This window comes from Bos grunniens, chromosome 9 (genome assembly GCF_055505025.1).
Source record: "Bos grunniens cultivar Pamir isolate PY7600 chromosome 9, Bosgru_T2T1.0, whole genome shotgun sequence".
Classification (NCBI taxonomy): Eukaryota; Metazoa; Chordata; class Mammalia; order Artiodactyla; family Bovidae; genus Bos; species Bos grunniens.
In genome coordinates, this window is record NC_141173.1 from 70,644,436 (window position 1) to 70,666,568 (window position 22,133).

Sequence of the window (22,133 nt, forward strand, 5' to 3'; positions counted from 1 at the left end):
TCTCTTTCTATTTTCTCATTATTAGTGTATAGGAATGCAAGGGATTTCTGTGTGTTGAGTTTATATACTGCAACTTTACTATATTCATTGATTAGCTCTAGTTATTTTCTGTGGAGTCTTTAGGGTTTTCTATGTAGAGGATCATGTCATCTGCAAACAGTGAGAGTTTTATTTCTTCTTTTCCAATTTAGATTCCTTTTATTTCTTTTTCTTCTCCTATTGCTGTGGCCAAAACTTCCAAAACTATGTTGAATAGTAGTGGTGAAAGTGGACACCCTTGTCTTGTTCCTGACTTTAGGGGAAATGCTTTCAATTTTTCACCATCAAGGACAATATGTGCTGTGGGTTTGTCACATAGAGCTTTTATTGTGTTGAGGTATGTTCCTTCTATTCCTGCTTTCTGGAGAGCTTTTATCATAAATGGATGTTGAATTTTTTCAGAGGCTTTTTCTGCATCTATTGAGATAATCATATGGCTTTTATTTTTCAATTTGTTAATGTGGTGTATTACATTGATTTGTGGATATTGAAGAATACTTGCATCCCTGGGATAAAGCCCACTTGGTCATGATGTATGATCTTTTCAATGTGTTGTTGGATTCTGATTGCTAGAATTTTGTTAAGGATTTTTACATCTATGTTCATCAGTGATATTGGCCTGTAGTTTTGTTTTCTTTGTGGCATCTTTGTCTGGTTTGGGTATTAGGGTGATGGTGGCTTCATAGAATGAGTTTGGAAGTTTACCTTCCTCTGCAATTTTCTGAAAGAGTTTGAGTAGGATAGGTGTTAGCTCTTCTCTAAATTTTTGGTAGAATTCAGCTGTGAAGCCGTCTGGACCTGGGCTTTTGTTTGCTGGAAGATTTCTGATTACAGTTTTAATTTCTGTGCTTGTGATAGGTCTGTTAAGATTTTCTATTTCTTCCTGGTTCAGTTTTGGAAAGTTGTACTTTTCTAAGAATTTGTCCATTTCTTCCAAGTTGTCCATTTTATTGACATATAATTGCTGATAGTAGTCTATTATGATCCTTTGTATTTCTGTGTTGTCTGTTGTGATCTCTCCATTTTCATTTCTAATTTTATTGATTTGATTTTTCTCCTTTTGTTTCTTGATGAGTCTTATTAATGGTTTGTCAATTTTATTTATCCTTTCAAAGAACCAGCTTTTGGCTTTGTTGATTTTTGCTATAGTCTCTTTTGTTTCTTTTGCATTTATTTCTGCCCTAATTTTTAAGATTTCTTTCCTTCTACTAACCCTGGGGTTCTTCATTTCTTCCTTTTCTAGTTGCTTTAGGTGTAGAGTTAGGTTATTTATTTGACTTTTTTTCTTGTTTCTTGAGGTGTGCCTATATTGCTATGAACCTTCCCCTTAGCACTGCTTTTACAGTGTCCCACAGGTTTTGGGTTGTTGTGTTTTCATTTTCATTCATTTCTATGCATATTTTGATTTCTTCTGTGATTTGTTGGTTATTCAGCAGTGTGTTGTTCAGCCTCTATATGTTGGAATTTTTGATAGTTTTTCTCCTGTAGTTGAGATCTAATCTTACTGCATTGTGGTCAGAAAAGATGCTTGGAATGATTTCAATTTTTTTGAATTTACCAAGGCTAGATTTATGGCCTAGGATGTGATCTATCCTGGAGAAGATTCTGTGTGCGCTTGAGAAAAAGGTGAAATTCATTGTTTTGGGGTGAAATGTCCTATAGATATCAATTAGGTCTAACAGGTCTATTGTATCATTTAAAGTTTGTGTTTCCTTGTTAATTTTCTGTTTAGTTGATCTATCCAGGTGTGACTGGGGCATTAAAGTCTCCCACTATTATTGTGTTATTGTTAATTTCTCCTTTCATACTTGTTAGCATTTGTCTTACATATTGAGGTGCTCCTATGCTGGGTGCATATATATTTATAATAGTTATATCTTCTTCTTGGATTGATCCTTTGATCATTATGTAGTGTCCTTCTTTGTATCTTTTAACAGCCTTTGTTTTAGTCTATTTTATCTAATATGAGTATTGCTACTCCTGCTTTCTTTTGGTCTCTATTTGCGTGGAATATCTTTTTCCAGCCCTTCACTTTCAGTCTGTATGTGTCCCTTGTTTTGAGGTAGGTCTCTTGTAGACAACATATATAGGGGTCTTGTTTTTGTATCCATTCAGTCAGTCTTTGTCTTTTGGTTGGGGCATTCAACCCATTTATGTTTAAGGTAATTATTGATAAGTATGATCCCATTGCCATTTTCTTTATTGTTTTGGGTTCGAGTTTATACACTCTTTTTGTGTTTCCTGTCTAGAGAAGATCCTTTAGCATTTGTTGGACAGCTAGTTTGGTGGTGCTGAATTCTCTCAGCTTTTGTTTGTCTGTAAAGCTTTTGATTTCTCCTTCATATTTGAATGAGATCCTTTCTTGATACAGTAATCTGGGCTGTAGGTTATTTTCTTTCATCACTCTAAGTATGTCCTGCCATTGCCTCCTGGTCTGAAGAGTTTCTATTGAAAGATCAGCTGTTATCCTTATGGGAATCCCCTTGTGTGTTATTTGTTGTTTTTCCCTTGCTGCTTTTAATATTTTTTCTTTGTGTTTGTTAATTGATTAATATGTGTCTTGGGGTGTTTCACCTTGGGTTTATCCTGTTTGGGACTCTCTGGGTTTCTTGGACTTGGGTGATTATTTCCTTCCCCATTTTAGGGAAGTTTTCAACTATTATCTCCTCAAATATTTTCTCATGGTCTTTCTTTTTGTCTTCTTCTTCTGAGACTCCTATGATTCAAATGTTGGGGTGTTTCACATTGTCCCAGAGGTCTCTGAGATTGTCCTTATTTCTTTTAATTCGTTTTTCTTTTATCCTCTCTGATTCATTTATTTCTACCATTCTATCTTCTACCTCACTAATCCTATCTTCTGCCTCCGTTATTCTACTGTTGGTTCCCTTCAGTGTTTTTGATATTATTTATTGCATTATTCATTATATATTGACTCTTTTTTCTTCTTCTAGGTCCTTGTTAAACCATTCTTGTATTTTCTCAATCCTTGTTTCCAGGCTGTTTACCTGTGATTCCATTTTGTTTTCAAGATTTTGGATTATTTTTGCTATCATTATTTGGAATTCTTTATCAGGTAGATTCCCTATCTCTTCCTCTTTTATTTGGTTTGGTGGGCATTTATCCTGTTCCTTTACCTGCTGGGTATTCCTCTGTCTCTTCATCTTGTTTATATTGCTGTGTTTGGGGTGGCCTTTCTGTATTATGGCAGTTTGTGGAGTTCTCTTTATTATGGAGTTTCCTCGTTGTGGGTGGGGTTGTACAGGTGGCTTGTCAAGTTTTCCTGCTTAGGGAAGCTTGTGTCAGCATTCTGGTGGGTGGAGTTGGGTTTCTTCTCTTTGGAGTGCAATGAAGTGTCCAGTAATGAGTTATGAGATGTCAATGGGCTTGGAGTGACTTTGGGCAGCCTGTATATTGAAGCTCAGTGCTATGTTCCTGTGTTGCTGGAGAATTTGTGTCGTATGTCTTGCTCTGGAACTTGTTGGCCCTTGGGTGGTTCTTGGTTTCAGTGTAGGTATGGAAGCATTTGATGAGCTCCTGTCTATTAATGTTCCCTGGAGTTAGGAGTTCTCTGGTGTTCTCAGGATTTGGACTTAAGCCTCCTGCTTCTGGTTTTCAGTCTTATTTTTACAGTAGTCTCAAGATTTCTCCATCTATACAGCACCGATGATAAAACATCAAGGTTAATGGTGATTGCATCCATGAAATTAAAAGACACTTACTCCTTGGAAGGAAAGTTATGACCAACCTAGATAGCATATTCAAAAGCAGAGACATTACTTTGCCAAAAAAGGTTCATCTAGTCAAGGCTATGGTTTTTCCTGTAGTCATGTATGGATTTGAGAGTTGGACTGTGAAGAAAGCTGAGCGCCAGAGAATTGATGCTTTTGAACTGTGGTGTTGGAGAATACTCTTGAGAGTCCCTTGGACTGCAAGGAGATCCAATCAGTCCATTCTAAAGGAGATCAGTCCTGGATGTTCTTTGGAAGGAGTGACGCTAAAGCTGAAACTCCAGTACTTTGGCCACCTCATGTGAAGACTTGACTCATTGGAAAAGACTCTGTTGCTGGGAGGGATTGGGGGCAGGAGGAGAAGGGGACAACAAAGGATGAGATGGCTGGATGGCATCACCAACTTGATGGACGTGAGTTTGAGTGAACTCCGGGAGTTGTTGATGGACAGGGAGGCCTGGCGTGCTGCGATTCATGGGGTTGCAAAGAGTCAGACATGACTGAGCGACTCAACTGAGCTGAATGATGAAAAGTTCCTCCACATTAAGGGACACCAGGAGAGGTACACAGAGTTACATGGAGAAGAGAAGAGGGGGGAGGGAAATAGAGGTGATCAGGATGAGATGAGGTGGAATCAAAAGAGGAGTGAGCAAGCTAGTCAGCAATCACTTCCCTATGTGCTCTCCACAGTTTGGATCCCTCAGAGATGTTCATGGAGTTACACAGAGAAGAGAAGAGGAAGGAAGGAGACTGAGATGGCCAGGAGGATAAAAGGGGGGAAGCAAAAGGAGACAGATCCAGTCAGTAATCAGTTCCCTAAGTGTTCTCCACAGTCCGGAAGACACAAAGAGATTCACAGAGTTGGATAGAGAAGAGAAGGGGGAGGGAGGAGATAGAGGTGACCTGGTGGAGAAAAAGGAGAGTCCAAAGTGGGAGAGAGCAGTCAAGCCAGTAATCTCACTCCCAAGTAAAAATGGGTACTGAAAATTGGGTTCTTAAAGGTACAAAATTGATAACAAATACCAAAAAGCAAAGATTAAAAATCTGGAGTAGAAGTTGGATTTTCAAAAATACAATATTAAAGAAAAAAAAAAGAAAACAAAGTCACAAGAATTATTTTATATATATATATATATATATATATATATATATATGAAGTTTGCTTTAAAAAATATGGTCTCTCTCTCTCTTTTTTTTTGCAAAGTAATGCTAAGTCGCTTCAGTCGTGTCTGACTCTGTGCAACCCCATAGATGGCAGCCCACCAGGCTCCGCCATCCCTGGGATTCTCCAGGCAAGAACACTGGAGTGGGTTGCCATTTCCTTCTCCAATGCATGAAAGTGAAAAGTGAAAGTGAAGTCGCTCAGTCGTGTCCGACTCTTAGCGACCCCATGGACTGCAGCCCACCAAGCTCCTCTGCCCATGAGATTTTCCAGGCAAGAGTACTGGAGTGGGTTGTTGCAAAGTAATAGTAGGTTATAAAAATGAAAATTAAAGGAGTAATAGAGGACTTAAAATTTAAAAAAATTAAATAAAAAATTAAAGAATGATAGTAAAAATAGCAAAAATATATCTAGGGCTTTCTCTGGTGTTGTGGGCAGCGTGGGGTCAGTTGATTTTCGGATAGTTCTTTGGTCCGGCTTATATTTCTCAAGATCTATAGGCCCCTTCCTATGTAGTCAGTACTAACTACAGGGTTTTAATCTATTGCACCTGTCACTTCCAAGGAGGTTCCCTCTGATTTAGCTTCTTCTGTTTGCTGGTCTCTTCAGTGTCTAATTTCTGCCCTGACACAAGGGAGTGGTGGTGGACACTTTTTTAGGCTCACTTGTTCAGTCGTGCTGTGGGGAGGGAGGGAAGCTGCAAATGAATAACACTAGTGTGTGCTCGCAGTGTCTCTGCCACACTGGGTTTGCCCCTGCTCACCGCATGTGTGCTTTCCCTATCTACACCGCTTAGGCTTTAGGTTTCTTGGCCTGGAACCGTCTGAGGCCGGCCCTAGGTTGTATGTGCTTCCCAGGTCTAAGCCACTCAGGTTCAGGTACTTGGGTAGTCCCCAGACGTGCAGACTCGGTTGGGTCTGCGTTTTGTGCCCTTCCCAGGTCCAAGCAGCTCAGGTGACCAGGTGTTTGGCCAGCGCGGTTGCTGCGACTTATCGCCTCCCCAATCCCTGCTGCTTGGTTTTCTGGGTGTGCAACTGGGGCACCTTCTCAACGGATGTTGACCATCCAGAATCTCAGGAAGTCTTGGTTAGCAATGAAGCCTGCTTGCAGTTTGGTAGATAATGCCTCTCTGGGGCTGCGATTGCCCTCTTCCAGCTCTGGCTGCCCTCGCCTGCCTGTCACCAGGCAGGGGGATAGGCCGGGCTAGCTCTGCTCAGTCCTTTGTTCTGTGAGTGGGCCTGACGGTGTCTTAGGTTAGGGCTTTTCACGTAGCTCTGCTGCTGCTTCCAAGTTGCTTCAGTCATGTCTGACTCTGTGCGACCCCATAGACGGCAGCCCACCAGGTTCCCCCGTCCCTAGGATTCTCCAGGCAAGAGCACTGGAGTGGGTTGCCATTTCCTTCTCCAATGCATGAAAGTGAAAAGTGAAAGTGAAGTCGCTCAGTCGTGTCCGACTCAGCGACCCCATGGACTGCAGCCTACCAGGCTCCTCCGCCCATGGGATTTAAGTCAGTCCTTTGTTCTGTGAGCGGGCCTGGTGGTGTCTTAGGTTAGGGCTTTTCGCGTGGTAGTTATCCCACCATCTCGTTTGCTATCCCAAGTTAGTTCCCTCAGATTGCCCACGGGGCATTCAGGCCCAATCCTTACTCTAAGTAGTGCAGCTGTGCCTCCCTGCCCAGCCCCCACTTCCTAGTGGTGAATGCAGGCATCTGTGCTGCTTCTCAGCTAGGGGAGTTACCGCTGGGTTCATAATCTGTGGGTTTTCATTATTTATTTATTTTCCTCCCAGTTATGTTGCCTTCTGTGGTTCCAAGGCTCGGCACAGACTCAGCAGTGAGAGTGTTTACTGGTGTTTGGAAACTTCTCTTTTTTTTAAGACTCCCTTCCCAGGACAGAGCTCTGTCCTTACCTCTTTTGTCTCTCTTTTTATCGTTTATATTTTTTCCTACCTCCTTTTGAAGACAATGGGCTGCTTTTCTGGGTGCCTGATGTCCTTTGCTGGCATTCAGAAGTTGTTTTGTGGAATTTACTCAGTGTTCAAATGTTCTTTTGATGAATTTGTAGGAGAGAAAGTGGTCTCCCCATCCTATTCCTCCACCATCTTAGGACCACCCCTTGTTTGCTTTTCTGTGTGATCACTCATGCTGCTGAATAAATGCCCGAGTGACACTAGAAGTAGAGAGACAAGTTAGAAAATTATTGCAATGATATAGAAGAGCCATATGTCTTGGACCAGGGTGGTAGCATTGTAACTGGGAAGAAGTATTTGGATCTGGAGATCTTTTGATGTAGTAGATATACTGTTTCAACAGGTTGAATATGGAGTAAGAAATAGAATAGTCAAGAATGACCTCAGGATTTCAGCATGAACTCCTGATATGGAATTTCCATAATTGAGATTGATAAGACTATAGAAGGAGTTGGTTTGGGAGGAATAATCAGAAACTCAGTTTTGGATACATGAAATTTGAAGTATCTACCAGATGTCCAAGTAGAAAAGTCAAAAGGTAGTTGGATATATAAGGCTGGCATTCAGGGAAGTTCTGACTGCACATACAACACGGTGAATACCAGCATCATATGTGGGATTTAAAGCAATGTGACCAGGGTATGCCAGCCTTAAAGGATTGGAAGATGAAGGAAGAAGACTAGGAAAGAGTGGATAGGAATGTGGGAGGGAAGCCAGGTGATTGCTGTGTCCTGAAAGTCAAGTGCAGAAAATGTTTCAAAGGAGCAGAATGAATGTAAAAATGTAAAGACATTTTATGTAAATGGTATATAAAAATTTCCCCTTACTTTCTCACTAACCTTTGTTGCTATCTAATTGCTATGCATGCACCTATTCTTATGCACCTATCTACTTATTGCATGTATCCAACATTGGAGTGGGGTGTCATTGGAGAAGGCAATGGCACCCCACTCCAGTACTCTTGCCTGGAAAATCCCATGGATGGAGGAGCCTGGTAGGCTGTAGTCCATGGGGTCGCTAAGAGTCAGACACAACTGAGCGACTTCGCTTTCACTTTTCACTTTCATGCATTGGAGAGGGAAATGGCAACCCACTCTAGTGTTCTTGCCTGGAGAATCCCAGGGACGGGGGAGCCTGGTGGGCTGCCGTCTATGGGGTCGCACAGAGTTGGACACAACTGAAGCGACTTAGCAGCAGCAGCAGCAGCAACATGTCATTTGACCTATGCTTCTCCCAGTGTTGCTTTTCTGATATCATTCTGACTTAAGATCCTTTATATATTTCTCCTGCTCTTTCTCTGGGAGCTTTCCAGATCTCTCTAATCCTGTTGATCCCTTGGTATGAGTTTTGCTGTGAAAATTTGGTGAATAATTTTGATGTAATAATGTTTGCTCTTCAATTCTGGGAAATTTTACTATGATTTCTTTAACAATATCATTTTTATTTTCTTTGTTTTCACTTTTCAGTACTACCTCCCTGTTTCAGGGTCAACTAAATAGTAGCCTCAGTTACATCTGCAAAGCCCCTTTACCATGTAAGGTGATATATTCATAGTCTCAAGGATTAGGGGGGGGAACCTTCCTGAGAGCCATAATCCTGCCTACCACACCCCGCCACTGAATTTTTCATTACTGCTCTCACGTTTTTTTTTTTTATTTCCAAGAGCACCCTGAACATGATTTGCCTTTTTTAAATTAGTTTTCTTCTTATTTAATGAATGTGATATCTTTTCTGAGCATCTCAATCAATTGTGTGTGTGTGTGTTTAACTCTTCTCAGAATCAGAATCAGATCAGTCACTCAGTTGTGTCCGACTCTTTGTGACCCCATGAATCGCAGCATGCCAGGCCTCTCTGTCCATCACCAACTCCTGGAGTTCACTCAGACTCACGTCCATCGAGTCAGTGATGCCATCCAGCCATCTCATCCTCTGTCGTCCCCTTCTCCTCCTGCCCCCAATCTCTCCCACCATCAGAGTCTTTTCCAATGAGTCAACTCTTCGCATCAGGTGGCCAAAGTACTGGAGTTTCAACTTTAGCATCATTCCATCCAAAGAAATCCCAGGGCTGATCTCCTTCAGAATGCACTGGTTGGATCTCCTTGCAGTCCAAGGGACTCTCAAGAGTCTTCTCCAACACCACAGTTCAAAAGCATCAATTCTTCAGCGCTCAGCCTTCTTCACAGTCCAACTCTCACATCCATATATAACCACAGGAAAAACCATAGCCTTGACTAGACGAACCTTAGTTGGCAAAGTAATGTCTCTGCTTTTGAATATGCTATCTAGGTTGGTCATAACTTTCCTTCCAAGGAGTAAGCGTCTTTTAATTTCATGGCTGCAGTCACCATCTGCACTGATTTGGGAGCCCCAAAAAATAAAGTCTGACACTGTTTCCACTGTTTCCCCATCTATTTCCCATGAAGTGATGGGACCGGATGCCATGATCTTCGTTTTCTGAATGTTGAGCTTTAAGCCAACTTTTTCACTCTCCACTTTCACCTTCATCAAGAGGCTTTTTAGTTTCTCTTCACTTTCTGCCATAAGGGTGGTGTCATCTGCATATCTGAGGTTATTGATATTTCTCCCGGCAATCTTGATTCCAGCTTGTGTTTCTTCCAGTCCAGTGTTTCTCATGATGTACTCTGCACAGAAGTTAAATGAACAGGGTGACAATATACAGGGTAACAATTTACTCTTCTACTCCTTGCATTATTTCCTCTTCAAAATTTTTCCCTTTTTCTCTTGTTTGTCTTGATCCTTCATGTTGGATGCTATCTTGCTGTACTCAAAAGTCTGGTGACCTTCTGTTCCATTGAAGAGTAAGACTTGTTCATCCTTTTTTTGTCATTGTGGCTATCCTCCATGTCTGCTGCCTCTGTGATGAAAGCAACTCCTCCCACTTTCTTCCAAATTATGAGCCTTCTATTCTGAAGTGGGAGATGGGGTCCAGACTTTCAACCAATTTCACTACATTTAGCCTCTGTTTGTCCCTCCTACCCTCTCCTAATGGCCCCTGGTGTCTTTGAGCCTGGGACTTCTCTGGAGTCCTGGGAAAAAGCCAATTATTATTGTATTACACATTATTTATCACTTTGCACTCATGAGTCAGGTAATGCAATAAAACTTATCTATTTTTCTGTCCTAATCTGTGCTGGGTACTTCTTGTACTTCCACCATCAAACTTTGAGACTTTGGATAACTGCTGAGCACTGATTGCCTTATCCCTTCACCCTACAGGCAGCTGCAGAAAAAAATGCTTTGATGCTTCACATAGAGGACTAGAGGGCTGCCGGTGTGATGCGGGATGTAAAGGCCGAGGCGACTGCTGCTGGGACTTTGAAGACACCTGTGTGCAATCAAGTACGAAATCTGAAAGCAAGTTTATTAGCATGTTGGTTGTGTGATCATTAATGCATATGCAAATACTTGCCAGACACTTGTGTGTTAATAGTTTGCTTGGACTGACGTAACAAAGTCCCACATACTGAGTGGTTTAAGCCACAGAAATTCTGGAAACTAGAAGTCCACGTTCTAAGTGTTGGCAGGGTTGGTTCATTCCAAGATTGTGAGGGAGAATCCGTTCCTTGCCTCTTTCTAGGTTTTGGTAAATTGCTGGCTATCCTCGGTGTTCCTTGGCTTGTGGCAGCAAAACTCAAAAATCTGCCCTTATCTCCAGATGACCATCTCCCCGTTTCTTCACAGTCTTCCCTCTGCATGTGTTCACGTCTAAATTTCCTCTTGTTACAAGAAGAATACCAGCCACACTGGGTTGGGACCCACGCTAATGACCTCATTTTAATTTGTCTGCAAAGAACCTTTTCCAAATAAGGTCACATTTGTAGTCATGGGGGAAGAGAGTTAAGACTTCAGCATTTTGGGGAAGGGACACAATTCAGCCCATAACACCTTGTATTCAGGATCTAGCATTACCCTGTCCTCTTTTCAGTATTCTAAAGATAGAATTCACACTTTGTTTAGTTGAGGTTGAGGAATAACAGTCTCCAGCAGATAAAATACTGTCAAATTATACACATTTCAAAGGCAAGTTTTCCTATGGCTTGTCATCTTATTTAATTTCATTTTTAGTGGTTCTTGGAGAGCATAAGACTCCTATAGAAAGCTGGTGATTCTTGGTGATTCTGATGCCAGTACTCCATAGAACACACCTTGAGAAACATTGTTCTTTTTTTTTAAATTTACTTATTTTAATTGGGAGAAACATTGTTCTTGAGGTGGAAGAGACAATTTAGTTTTCGATATCTAATTTTCTAGGAAGTCATGGAAAGCGGTGGTGGTGTGTCTAGTGGTTTAATGATATTGAAGATTAGAACAGTAGAGCTTCTTACATTATTCTGAAAAGGGCTCGAGGTAGAGGATAACCCAGTATGGATAAGCTCTGTATTCCCTTTAATTCATTATTAAAAATCTTTTCTTTCTAAGTACATAATATATAATGAAGAATGAAGAACACTGCATGACTGAAACATACAGCTGTCACCTAGCCAATGCATTTGTCTGATCATAGGGCTGACATTAATGCCAATCACCATTTCCTGGCAGGTGGCCCTTTAGGAAGCAATCTCCTCTAGATTTACTGAAACTGATCTCACATTAAGTGCCTATCTTGGAAAAATACCAGAGGCATGTTGGGGAGCTGATCTACCGTTCTTTCACTGTCAGCTGGAATGTACGCTGGCTGCCTGTGTTCTTACAGACCTGACCATGTTATTGTTACTTCTGTTGTCACTGCCTCTTCCTTGATGTCGGTCCTTAGATCAGGCTGGGCAGGCTGCTCCTGGGTGGCAATGGTCCCTCAAGGCTGGTAGTTCTTCTACCCTTGGGTGGGAATAGGACAGGTGTTCAGTTTCTCCAAACTCAGAGGTGTACCTGATAGGTAGACCAGAACCACAGCTTATAAAGCTACATTCCTCTCTGCCACCCATGCCAAAAGAGGAAAAGTGGTGGATTGCCCCTCATTTGTGTTATGTATTTTCATTTGTGGATGCAGATAAACTAAGAATTTGACTGTATGATAATACAAGAAGAAATGCATAAAGTTTATATTTTTGGTATTGGATGCTTAAAAGAATTGCATGCTCAAAACTGAATTGTGTAATTCTTCAGCTCAAATATGGACATGCAATAAATTTCGCTGTGGGGAGACCAGATTGGAATCCAGCCTTTGCTCTTGCTCAGATGACTGTTTACAGAGGAAAGACTGCTGTGCTGACTATAAGAGTGTTTGCCAAGGTAAGCAGGTGTTGCCCCTTTGCCTCCATGAGTTCAGTGACCCTAGAGCTGGCCTAGGCTGCAAATATTAAAACCAGTCAAAGAATTTTTAGCCACTCTGTGTGGAATAAAAGACTCAATGTGTTTACTGTGAGAAGAAATGTGTTTTGTGTATGATAGAGAAAGGGAGCTCATAGCATAGATATCATAGAAGAAAAAACTCAACGTTCCATGTTGTCTATAGAGCAAGCTCTTTTTCAGCCCAATGACTATGGTAGACATCCTTGTGGTTTGAAACATGGGATGGCAGATCCTAAAGTTAAAACATTGCAAACGAGATTCTCTGACCCAAATAGCAGTTGGTTAAACCAATAGGATTGTTGAGACAACTATGTCCTAAGTCATTGGTTTAAGGGCTGATTTAGGACTGGCGAGAGGTCATGCAGAGCCAAGATGAGAATCCAGGTTTATCAATACCTGATTTCACTTGCATTGCTACTTTAGGGGTGCAGATTAAAAAAAAATCACCAATCTCTCTGAATATCTGATGAGACTTAAGAAAAATGCACACATACATTTAGCAACAAAATTGCTTCAAGTTTTGCTGAAGCAATTGCTGTCAACCCTTTTCTCATAATCAACATGTGTAATATCTTTAGACAAAAAAGAGATTAAATTGAATTTCGATTTTTTTTAAATAGGAAGAAAATGTTATAGTAGAAACATTATTATCCCTTAGTAGAAAATAGGTTTTGCACTAATGGACAAATCAGTTTTTATGCAAAATATAATTGAAAATCAGCTAAGAAGGGCAATCAGAAAGGAAAGTAAAAGTGCTAAATGGTAAGTCTGTTTTTAAATAATAATTGGTACTTAACAGAGAATATTGTGTCATTAAAAATCCGTCTAAATTCACAAAGCAAGTATAGTTTCCAGTTTGCTTGTTTCTCTAATAAATTCACTGACCATACTGCCTCTGACCTTTGTAGTCTCCGGCCTTCTACCCTAATTTTATAACTCTTAACTTTTTATCTCAATAATGATTCTCTGGTCATGTGGTACATTTTCTCACTGAATTAATTGCACAGTATTTCTTAAATTTAGCAAAAACAAAAGCAATTGTTACAGGCAATGGTGAAGTTTACCATTACCACTAATTAATTACTTTGATGGTGTTCCCTGAATCATTTCAGTTTATTTTTTAAACAAAAGTAAATGTTTTCTCACTCTAAGAATTCAGCACTTTACAGATGTAAATGATTCTTGCCAAAATTGTGTCTCTAGGCAGGAGCTGGAGGGAATTTGAATAATTTTGTGCAAGAAACCAGCTAGTTACTTTTATATTTTAAGTTTAGAATTTTGAAAAAAAAATTAATTTCTAATGTATAGATGGAAGAGAACAGTATGTTTTTACCATAGGTCCGTCACCTTTCTTCAGCAATGATCAACTCATGACCAATCTTGTCTCATGCTGACACAGTGAAATTTTCAAAAAGATCAAAATATGACTCTACATACAATATTGTAAAGTAATTAGCCTCCAATTAAAATAAATAAAATAAAAAAGAATGTCACAGAAAATTTAAACCATATCAAACACTTTCCAGAAATAACTTAAAAAAAAGATAAAAATATAACTCTAATAAATACAAAGCAAATATATCAAAAAGTCATTAACTCATTAAGGAGATAACCAACTGGAGTGTTAAGCTGGTTCAGAGGAGCAGAGACTAAGTATACATAGAACTGAAAGAATGTTGGAACAATATCACTAAAGATATAATGTTTGGTGGGACACAAATGGCTTGCTTTGTTACAGGACAATTTACCTGCTATTAGACAAGAATCAGTTACACTGTTATTAGTTTTCTACTGATTAAATGAATCCTTGTGTGTGTACTCAGTCACTCAGTCCTGTCCGACTCTTTGTGACCCCACAAACTTTAGCCCACCAGGCTCCACTAGGCTCCGCTGTCCATAGCACACTGGAATGGGTTGCCATTTCCTCCTCCAAAATGCTATCCTTACTAAGGTATAAAATAAATAGTAAAAGATAAGCTAGATAAAGGTATATACTTTTAGGCAATCAGACAATCCAGAGCGGGGCTTTTAAGATTATAATAATTACCAGCATGACATTAAAATGAAGTCTAATTATCAGTTATCCTTTTGCTCATTTTCAAGTTTTGGAGTTTTTTCTTAATAAAATACCCCCAACCTATCTGTGAAAATTTTAGATTACATCAAAGGAAATCCTAATGTTAGTATCATTCATCTATAAATATTTTTAGCATGTATCTAAAAAAGATGAACATTTAACAAAATTAGAGTACCATCAATATATCTAAAAATGTCTTCAGTAATTATAATATTATCAACAAATATCTAATCTGTGTTCAGATTTTTCTGTTTCATGATATTAAAAAATATTTATTTCAAGTAGGATCCAAAGAGATTTCAGACATTTCAATTGGCTGATATATTTTGAGTCCTTTAAAAGTAGGTTTTCCCTTCCTTTACTTTCTCTCATGCAATTTACATGTTGGATAAATGGAGTCATTTATTCTGTAGAATTTTCCAGTCTGGGATTTGTAGATCAGATCTTCTGTGACTTAAGCATTTTGTCTTCTCCCATATTTCCTGCAAACTGGTAGTTAGAACTAGAGGACTGTTCAGATTCAAGTGTCTACCTATCTGTCTATCATGTATCCTTCACACTTAGTGGTGTTACTTCCATCAAGAGGCATATCTGTCTGTTTGGGGTTATTTTGGTCATGTTAGGCATGTATGATGATTGCACAGATTCATTGCATGTGTGCTGAGTTGCTAAGTTGTGTCCAACTCTTTGTGACCCCATGGACTATAGTCCATTAGGAGTTGCAAATGATGGCATTCATATTAGATCATTTCTACTTCATTAATGAGTTGAAATGTTCCATAAACAGAAGCATCCATGGAGTGAGAATTTTTAAGTTATGATCTTAAAAATTTGTTCAATCTTTCCCATTTAATATCAATATCAATTATTCTCCTTGGTTATTTCTCCTTTATTCATGCTTTCTTTTCATTTTTCTTTAGACTATATACCTATGTCAATTAAAGGGCCCCTGGTAGCTCAGTTGGTGAAGAATCTGCCTGCAGTGCAGGAGACCCAGTTTTGATCCCTGGGTTGGGAAGATCCCCTGGAGAAGGGAGTGGTAACTCATTCCCGTATTCTTTCCTGGGAAACCCCATGGACAGAGGAACCTGGCGGACTACAGTCCATGGGGTTGCAAAGAGCCAGACACGATTGAGTGATTAACACTTTCATTTATTAAACTCATTTTTTCCCTAGTGGTTGGGAAAGCATTGTCTTTCAGGGAAAAAACATTATTTGGAAAAAAAAAAAAAATGAAAGAAGAAATTGTCCCTTTCCAGCTAAAAGAATTCCCTTTGTTTTCTTGGTAAAGATGGGCTTCTTGATACTGTTAGTATAGATTACTGACCTGTGCGAATTGCTAAGGCACTGACCTTGCCAACATGTGAACTAGTATTTAACACGTTCTGTATGAATTTCGTCATTGGAGTAGCATGAATTAAGTCATTTGGAAAGATCATATCCATTGAATGTTGGTTTCTCTTTTCTTGTCTAAAGATGTTGATCTTATGCTTTTCAGGAGAAACCTCATGGGTGGATGAAGATTGCAGCACAGCCCAGCAGCCTCAGTGCCCAGAAGGGTGAGACGGACATGGCCGTGTTTATCCTCCTTTAATAGATGCACATGGAAATGTAGTTAAGGCAGGATGAAATTTCCTCCACCATGTTTACATTTGAAAACAAAACAGTTAACAAAAGATTACATTTCTTGTAGCTCCCAACTCACAACGCACTTTGGTTTGCTTTATTGTTAACAAAGCAACTTGTATTAAGTTATTATCTTACAACAATGAAGTATTTGTAGTAACATCCCAAGGTCCTATAAAAATCAGAACTAGAATTTAGATCTAAATGAGGTTAGCCCAAACTCTTTTTCCATTGTCATCCTGGCCCTTCAGATTTATTCTCACTGAGGGAAAGGGAAGAGAATTGTCCATGGAAGGCCTCACTGTGAAAGGTGGACCTTGGAGAATGGATGAGGAAAACTCTGTCAGATGGGCATGGCTGATGAACATGGGAGGCATCACACCTCACCCCACCTTCCCAGGACTTGGTCCAGCCCTTGAAGTATGCCCCATGTCCCCTTGCAGTCAAGGTGGATTTCCCCTTTGCCTCTGGTATTCCTTTCTGCCCTTCATCTGCTTCACTCTTCCCGCCCAAGCAGTGGGAACATGATAGTGAGACAAAAAGAGAAAACACTATCAGGCTATAGAAAGAATTGATGGAGACATTTTTAGATAATATTACTTCATTTAAAAAAATGTGTGTGGATAATGTGTATATTTGTATATCATGTTACTTTGGTTTATACCAGATCCAGCTACCCTCTTCAGAAGTTTCTAGGTAGAAGAGTAAAGAATTTAGAATTAAAAATAAAAGACTTGAGTTGGGGTCCTTGCCTGTGACTAAACTCCAGGAGTTGGTGATGGACAGGGAGGCCTGGCATGCTGCAGTCCATGGGGTCACAAAGAGTCAGACACAACTGAGCAACTGAACTGAACTGAACACAAATTGCAATATGTCACTTAAATTCCTGGATGATTGTTTTCTACACACTGTAAACAGTCCAAATTTTCCATTCTTATTTTTTGAGATGTAGTTCTTGTTCATTGAAGTATTCATGCTTAAGTATAATTTTTAGAAAGTCAGAAACCTGTGTAATATAGATATAGAATATTTCCAATATATAGAATATTTCCATGTCCCCAGAAAGATGTCTCTGTTCTGATTTTCATCACCATCAGTTCAGTTCAGTTCAGTTCAGTCGCTCAGTCATGTCTGACTCTTTACGACCCCATGGACTGCAGCACGCCAGGCTTCCTCGTCCATCATCAACTTCTGGAGCCTGTTCAAATTCATGTCCATCAAGTCAATGATGCCATCCAACCATCTCACACTCTGTCGTCCCCTTCTCCTTCTGCCTTCAGTCTTTCCCAGCATCAGGGGCTTTTCCAATGAGTCAGCTCTTCACATCCGGTGGCCAAAGTATTGGAGTTTCAGCTTCAGCATCAGTCCTTCCAATGAATATTAAAGACTGATTTCCTTTATGATTGACTGTTTTGATTTCCTTACAATCCAAGGGACTCTCAAAGGTCTTCTCCAGCACTATAATTTTTGCTGATTGTATGCAGCTTCTCTGTCTTTGGCTTCAAAGAATATAATCAATCTGACTTCGGTATTGACCATCTGGTGATGTCCATGTGTAGAGTCATCCCTGTGTTGTTGGAAGAGGGTGTTTTCTGTAATCAGTGCATTCTCTTGGCAAAAGTCTATTAGCCTTTGCCCTGCTTCATTTTGTACTCCAAGGTCAAACTTGCCTGTTACTCCAGGTATCTCTTGATTTCTACTTTTGCATTCCAGTCCCCTGAAATGAAAAGGATGTCTTTTTTGGGTGTTAGTTTTAGAAAGTCTTGTAAGTCTTCATAGAACCATTCAACTTCAGTTTCTTCAGCATTACTGGTCAGGGCATAGACTTGGATTACTGTGATATTGAATGATTTGCCTTGGAAACTAACAGAGATCATTCTGTTTTTTTTGAGATTGCATCCAAGTACTACATTTTGGACTCTTATGTTGATTATGAGGGCTACTCCATTTCTTCTAAGGGATTCTTGCCCACAGTAGTAGATATAATGGTCATCTGAGTTAAATTAGCCCATTCCAGTCCATTTTAGTTCACTGATTCCTAAAATGTCAATATTCACTCTTGCCATCTCCTGTTTGACCACTTTCAATTTACCTTTATTCATAGATCAGGTTCCTATGCAATATTGTTCTTTACAGCATCGGAAATCCACAGCTGGGTGTTGTTTTCACTTTAGCTCTGTCTCTTCATTCTTTCTGAAGTTATTTCTGCACTGTTCTCCAGTAGCATATTGGGCACCTACCTACCTGGGGAGTTCATCTTTCAGTGTCATATCTTTTCATATTGTTCATCACCATAGATTCATGTTTTAGAATTTTATGTAAATACACTCATACCATATATCCTTTTAAGTCTGTCTTTTGTTTTCTTTTATTGTTTGCTTAACCCAATGTTTCTGAGACTCATAAATGTTATTGTATGCATTGTTTATCTCACATGGGCTTTTGCACAGTGTGTTTTATCTGAGTGAAACATTGGTCCCTTTCTCTTTTCATATCATTTCTGTTTGTTCTTTAGGGGTCAGTTCACATGTCATACCCTCTGGAGAGCCTACTCTCACCTTACCAAGACTGAACCTATGTACTTGAATAGCATCCTGTACCTAAATCTAGTCCTTGATCACTTCTGTTTACTTCTTAATTTCATCCCCTAGATAAGGGCTTCTCTGGTGGCTCAGATGATAAAGAATCTGCTTGCAATCCAGGAGACTGGATTTGATCCCTGAGTTGAGAAGATCCCCTGGAGAAGAGAATGGCAACCCATGCCAGTATTCTTGCCTGGAGAAGCCAGACAGAGGAGCCTGGTGTGCTACGGTCCATGGGGTCTCAAAGAGTCAGACACAACTGAGTGACTAAACACACACACACAGTTAAAGGCTATAATTCCTTAATTCCTTTATTCTCAGTATCTAGCACAGGTGATAAGTTCCCTGGTGACTCAGATGGTAAAGCCTCTGCTTGCAATGCGGGAGACCAGGGTTCAATCCCTGGGTTGGGAAGATCCCCTGGAGAAGGAAATGGGAACCCACTCCAGTACTCTTGTCTGGAAAATCCCATGGATGGGGGAGCCTGGTGGGCTGTAGTCCATGGGGTTGCAAAAGAGTTGGACAGGACTGAGTGACTTAACTTTCACTTTCACTTTTTTAGCACAAGTGAAATGAAGTGAAAGTCGCTCAGTCGTGTCTGACTCTTTGCGACTCCACGGACTATACAGTCCTTGAATTCTCCAGTCTAGAACACTGGAGTGGGTAGCTTTTCCCTTCTCCAAGGGATCTTCTCACCCCAGAGATTGAACTCAGGTCTCCCACATGGCAGGTGGATACTTTACCAGCTGAGCTATCAGGGAAGCCCATCTAATGCAAAGCCCATCTCAGATATTTGTTAAATGGGTTACTCTTCAGTAAGTGCATATTCTGGGAAACCAAATGGACATCGTCCAGACTCTCCTCACAATTTCCTTTATAATTTGCAAATAGATGGCTATGCTAATTTATTTTTTTAGCTCTACTCAAACATATTGAGAGAAACTGAAATTATTTTTGTTTTTAGCTGATAACAGCATTCAAAATTTTCTTTATGATAATACTGGGCATTTGTCAGAATTTTTAAAGATGTATTGTAACCAAATTCCTTGGAAACACATATTCTTATTCAAAAGTATAGATAAACTGCTTGAGCACAGAGTTGAAAATTTCTTTGCCATTCTTATTTGCATGCACTGTGTTTAGAATTCAAAACAAAGTTACTGTGTTCATAGCTGTTATTCGTAATAGCCCTAAACTGGAAAGTATCCAAATGCCCATCAACAGGATGAATCAGTTGTGGTTTATTCATTCACTGGACTTCTAGACAGCCATGAGAATGAATGATCTACAACCATATGCAAAATTATGGATGGACCTCAAGCATAATGTTAAGTAAAAGCAGCCAGACACAGTGGAATACACACTGTATGATTCTGTTGCGTATAAATCTAAGTACAAAAATAGACACAGCTAATTTATGCTGTTAGAAGTCAAGACATTGATCATCTTAGTGAGGTGTGGTTTGCAGAAGTTTTTGACTAGATGAGAGCATGAGGGAAAGATTCTAAGTAATATCCTGTTTTGTGATCTGGGTGATGGCTATACAGTGGCGTTCAGTATGGAAAAGAATTATGAAGCTATACATCTTTAATTGTGTGTGTATAAAATACAAATGCAATTTTAGAAGTGAAAAAATATTAGATGGAAAAAAAGATAGTCACTGGCTATAACCCAAAGTTAACTTTCATTATTGTAACTTACATACTCATCTAAAATGAGATTGTAATGCTTTGGAAGTTAATACTAATATCCTGAAAGTTCAAAAATGTAGAACTTCAGAATAATAAAACATAAGTTTCAGAGTTCATGAATTCCATATCACAATAACAATAGTTGTATCCAAAAAGTGGTAGAATAATTATAACATATAATTTTGAGTGTGAGCATTGAACTCAGGAATCATTGCTTTTGGATCTTTAGCCAAAGCCAGAATTGTGAAAGGTCTACAACATAGAATTCCATTTCTGTTGATGTTTTGTTAGTGAAGAGAATAGATTTCAAGTCTTGCTGAGGCCGAAGCCCCTGACTTTTCTTCTCCACTCTTTGCCTGTTCATTGTAAATGCTCAGGGCTAGACAAATTTCTTACATGGTATACTTGGGTGTCACAGATAGCCAGTGACAAGGAGCAAATGGAAATAAAGTTAGGCAAGACTGTTTAAACTCTAGAACTCAAAAGAAGGTAGATTCCCAAGTTGAAAGACGCAGATAATTTATGTAACACCTTAAAAAAATATTGTACATTTTTATATGGATTAACAATGTACTGGAAACACTGATTGTAAAGGGAAATAATATTTAAAAAGAAAAAGGAAAACTTAGAACTATTTCTGACTTACTTTCTTAGCATTCTCAAATTTAGAGAATTGTAAGTAGTACAGAAAAGAGTCTTTTTGAAAAAATAAAAATACTGGTCTAAATTTTTGTTTTTCATTTTCAGGTTTGACCTGCCACCAGTTATTTTGTTTTCCATGGATGGATTTAGAGCTGAATATTTACAGACATGGAGTACTCTAGTACCTAACATCAATAAACTGAGTAAGCCTCCTACAATCAGATGTGTATGGATGACAGATTAACTAGTTAGTTAATCTCTAAATAGTGCAGCTTTCTTTTTAACCTTTAATGTTAGTGATTTGTCTCAGCCCAGGTCCTCTCAAGAGTTTTGATGACTTCACTTATGATATCTATTTTACACTTGTTGGCTCCTCCTTCTTTTTTTGCAGCATGCTCACCCTTTTGTTTATTTTGGTTTGTTTTGTAATTGAATATAACTTTTGCTCTATGAAAATCTGTTCCTAGATAATGTATCAAAAATGGTGCCTGTCATATCTAGGTTCTGGGTTTTAGCAAGGTGAATATGACCAGTAAGAATAGGAATCTGAAGGAACCTGAGGAGACCAGACAGACCAGCATATACCAAGACTCCCATAGGTGAAGGGGCTTCCCTGGTGGCTCAGTGGTAAAGAATCTGCCTGCCAATGCAAGAGATGCGAGTTTGAACCCTGGTTTGGGAAGATCCCCTGGAGAAGGCAATGGCATTCCACTCCAGTATTCTTGTTTGGGAAATCCTATAGGCAGAGGAACCTGGTGGACTACAGTCATGGGGTCACAAAGAGTTGGACACAGCAACCAAACAACAACAACCATAGGTGAAAAGTCCAGTATTTCTGTCCAGTTCTGGAATCAAGATGCCTGGAACCTGGTTCCACCTCTTACTAGCAAGCTTACTTCCCCTGTTGGTGCCCCAGTCTCTACATCTGTAAAATGTTCACTTCCCACCTAATAGAAATACCAGTAGACTATATACATAGTGTACCTTGGATGGTTTTAAGTTATTACTATAATTGTCATTTTTATTGCCATCTTTATCATGATGTTGTACTTCAGTGTTAGGGCACAATTTTATAAAGTTAATAATAAAGAGGAATGGAGTAATAAACTATATATGGGAAAAAAATCTGAAAGAGAATAGATACATGTGCAACTGAGTCACTTTGCTGTACACTTGAAACTAACACAACATTGTAAATAAACTATACTCCATTATAAAATAAAAATTAAAAAAAAAAGAGGAATAGAACAGCCAAGGACATAAAGCTAAGAAATATCAGAGGGTTGGCTCCAGAGCCCACACTGTTCA

At 39.4% G+C, this 22,133-nt stretch overlaps 1 protein-coding gene across 1 annotated transcript in view; it reads left to right on the forward strand.

Annotated features, from left to right (window-relative positions):
- ENPP3 (ectonucleotide pyrophosphatase/phosphodiesterase 3) overlaps positions 1-22,133 on the forward strand; it is an 88,298-nt gene that overhangs the window by 10,639 nt on the left and 55,526 nt on the right. The window contains exons 3-6 of the mRNA XM_086316475.1: positions 10,135-10,257; positions 12,022-12,147; positions 15,783-15,843; positions 20,931-21,028. Of these exons, the coding sequence (XP_086172601.1) occupies positions 10,135-10,257; positions 12,022-12,147; positions 15,783-15,843; positions 20,931-21,028 (408 nt within the window). The remainder of the gene's footprint in view (positions 1-10,134; positions 10,258-12,021; positions 12,148-15,782; positions 15,844-20,930; positions 21,029-22,133) is intronic.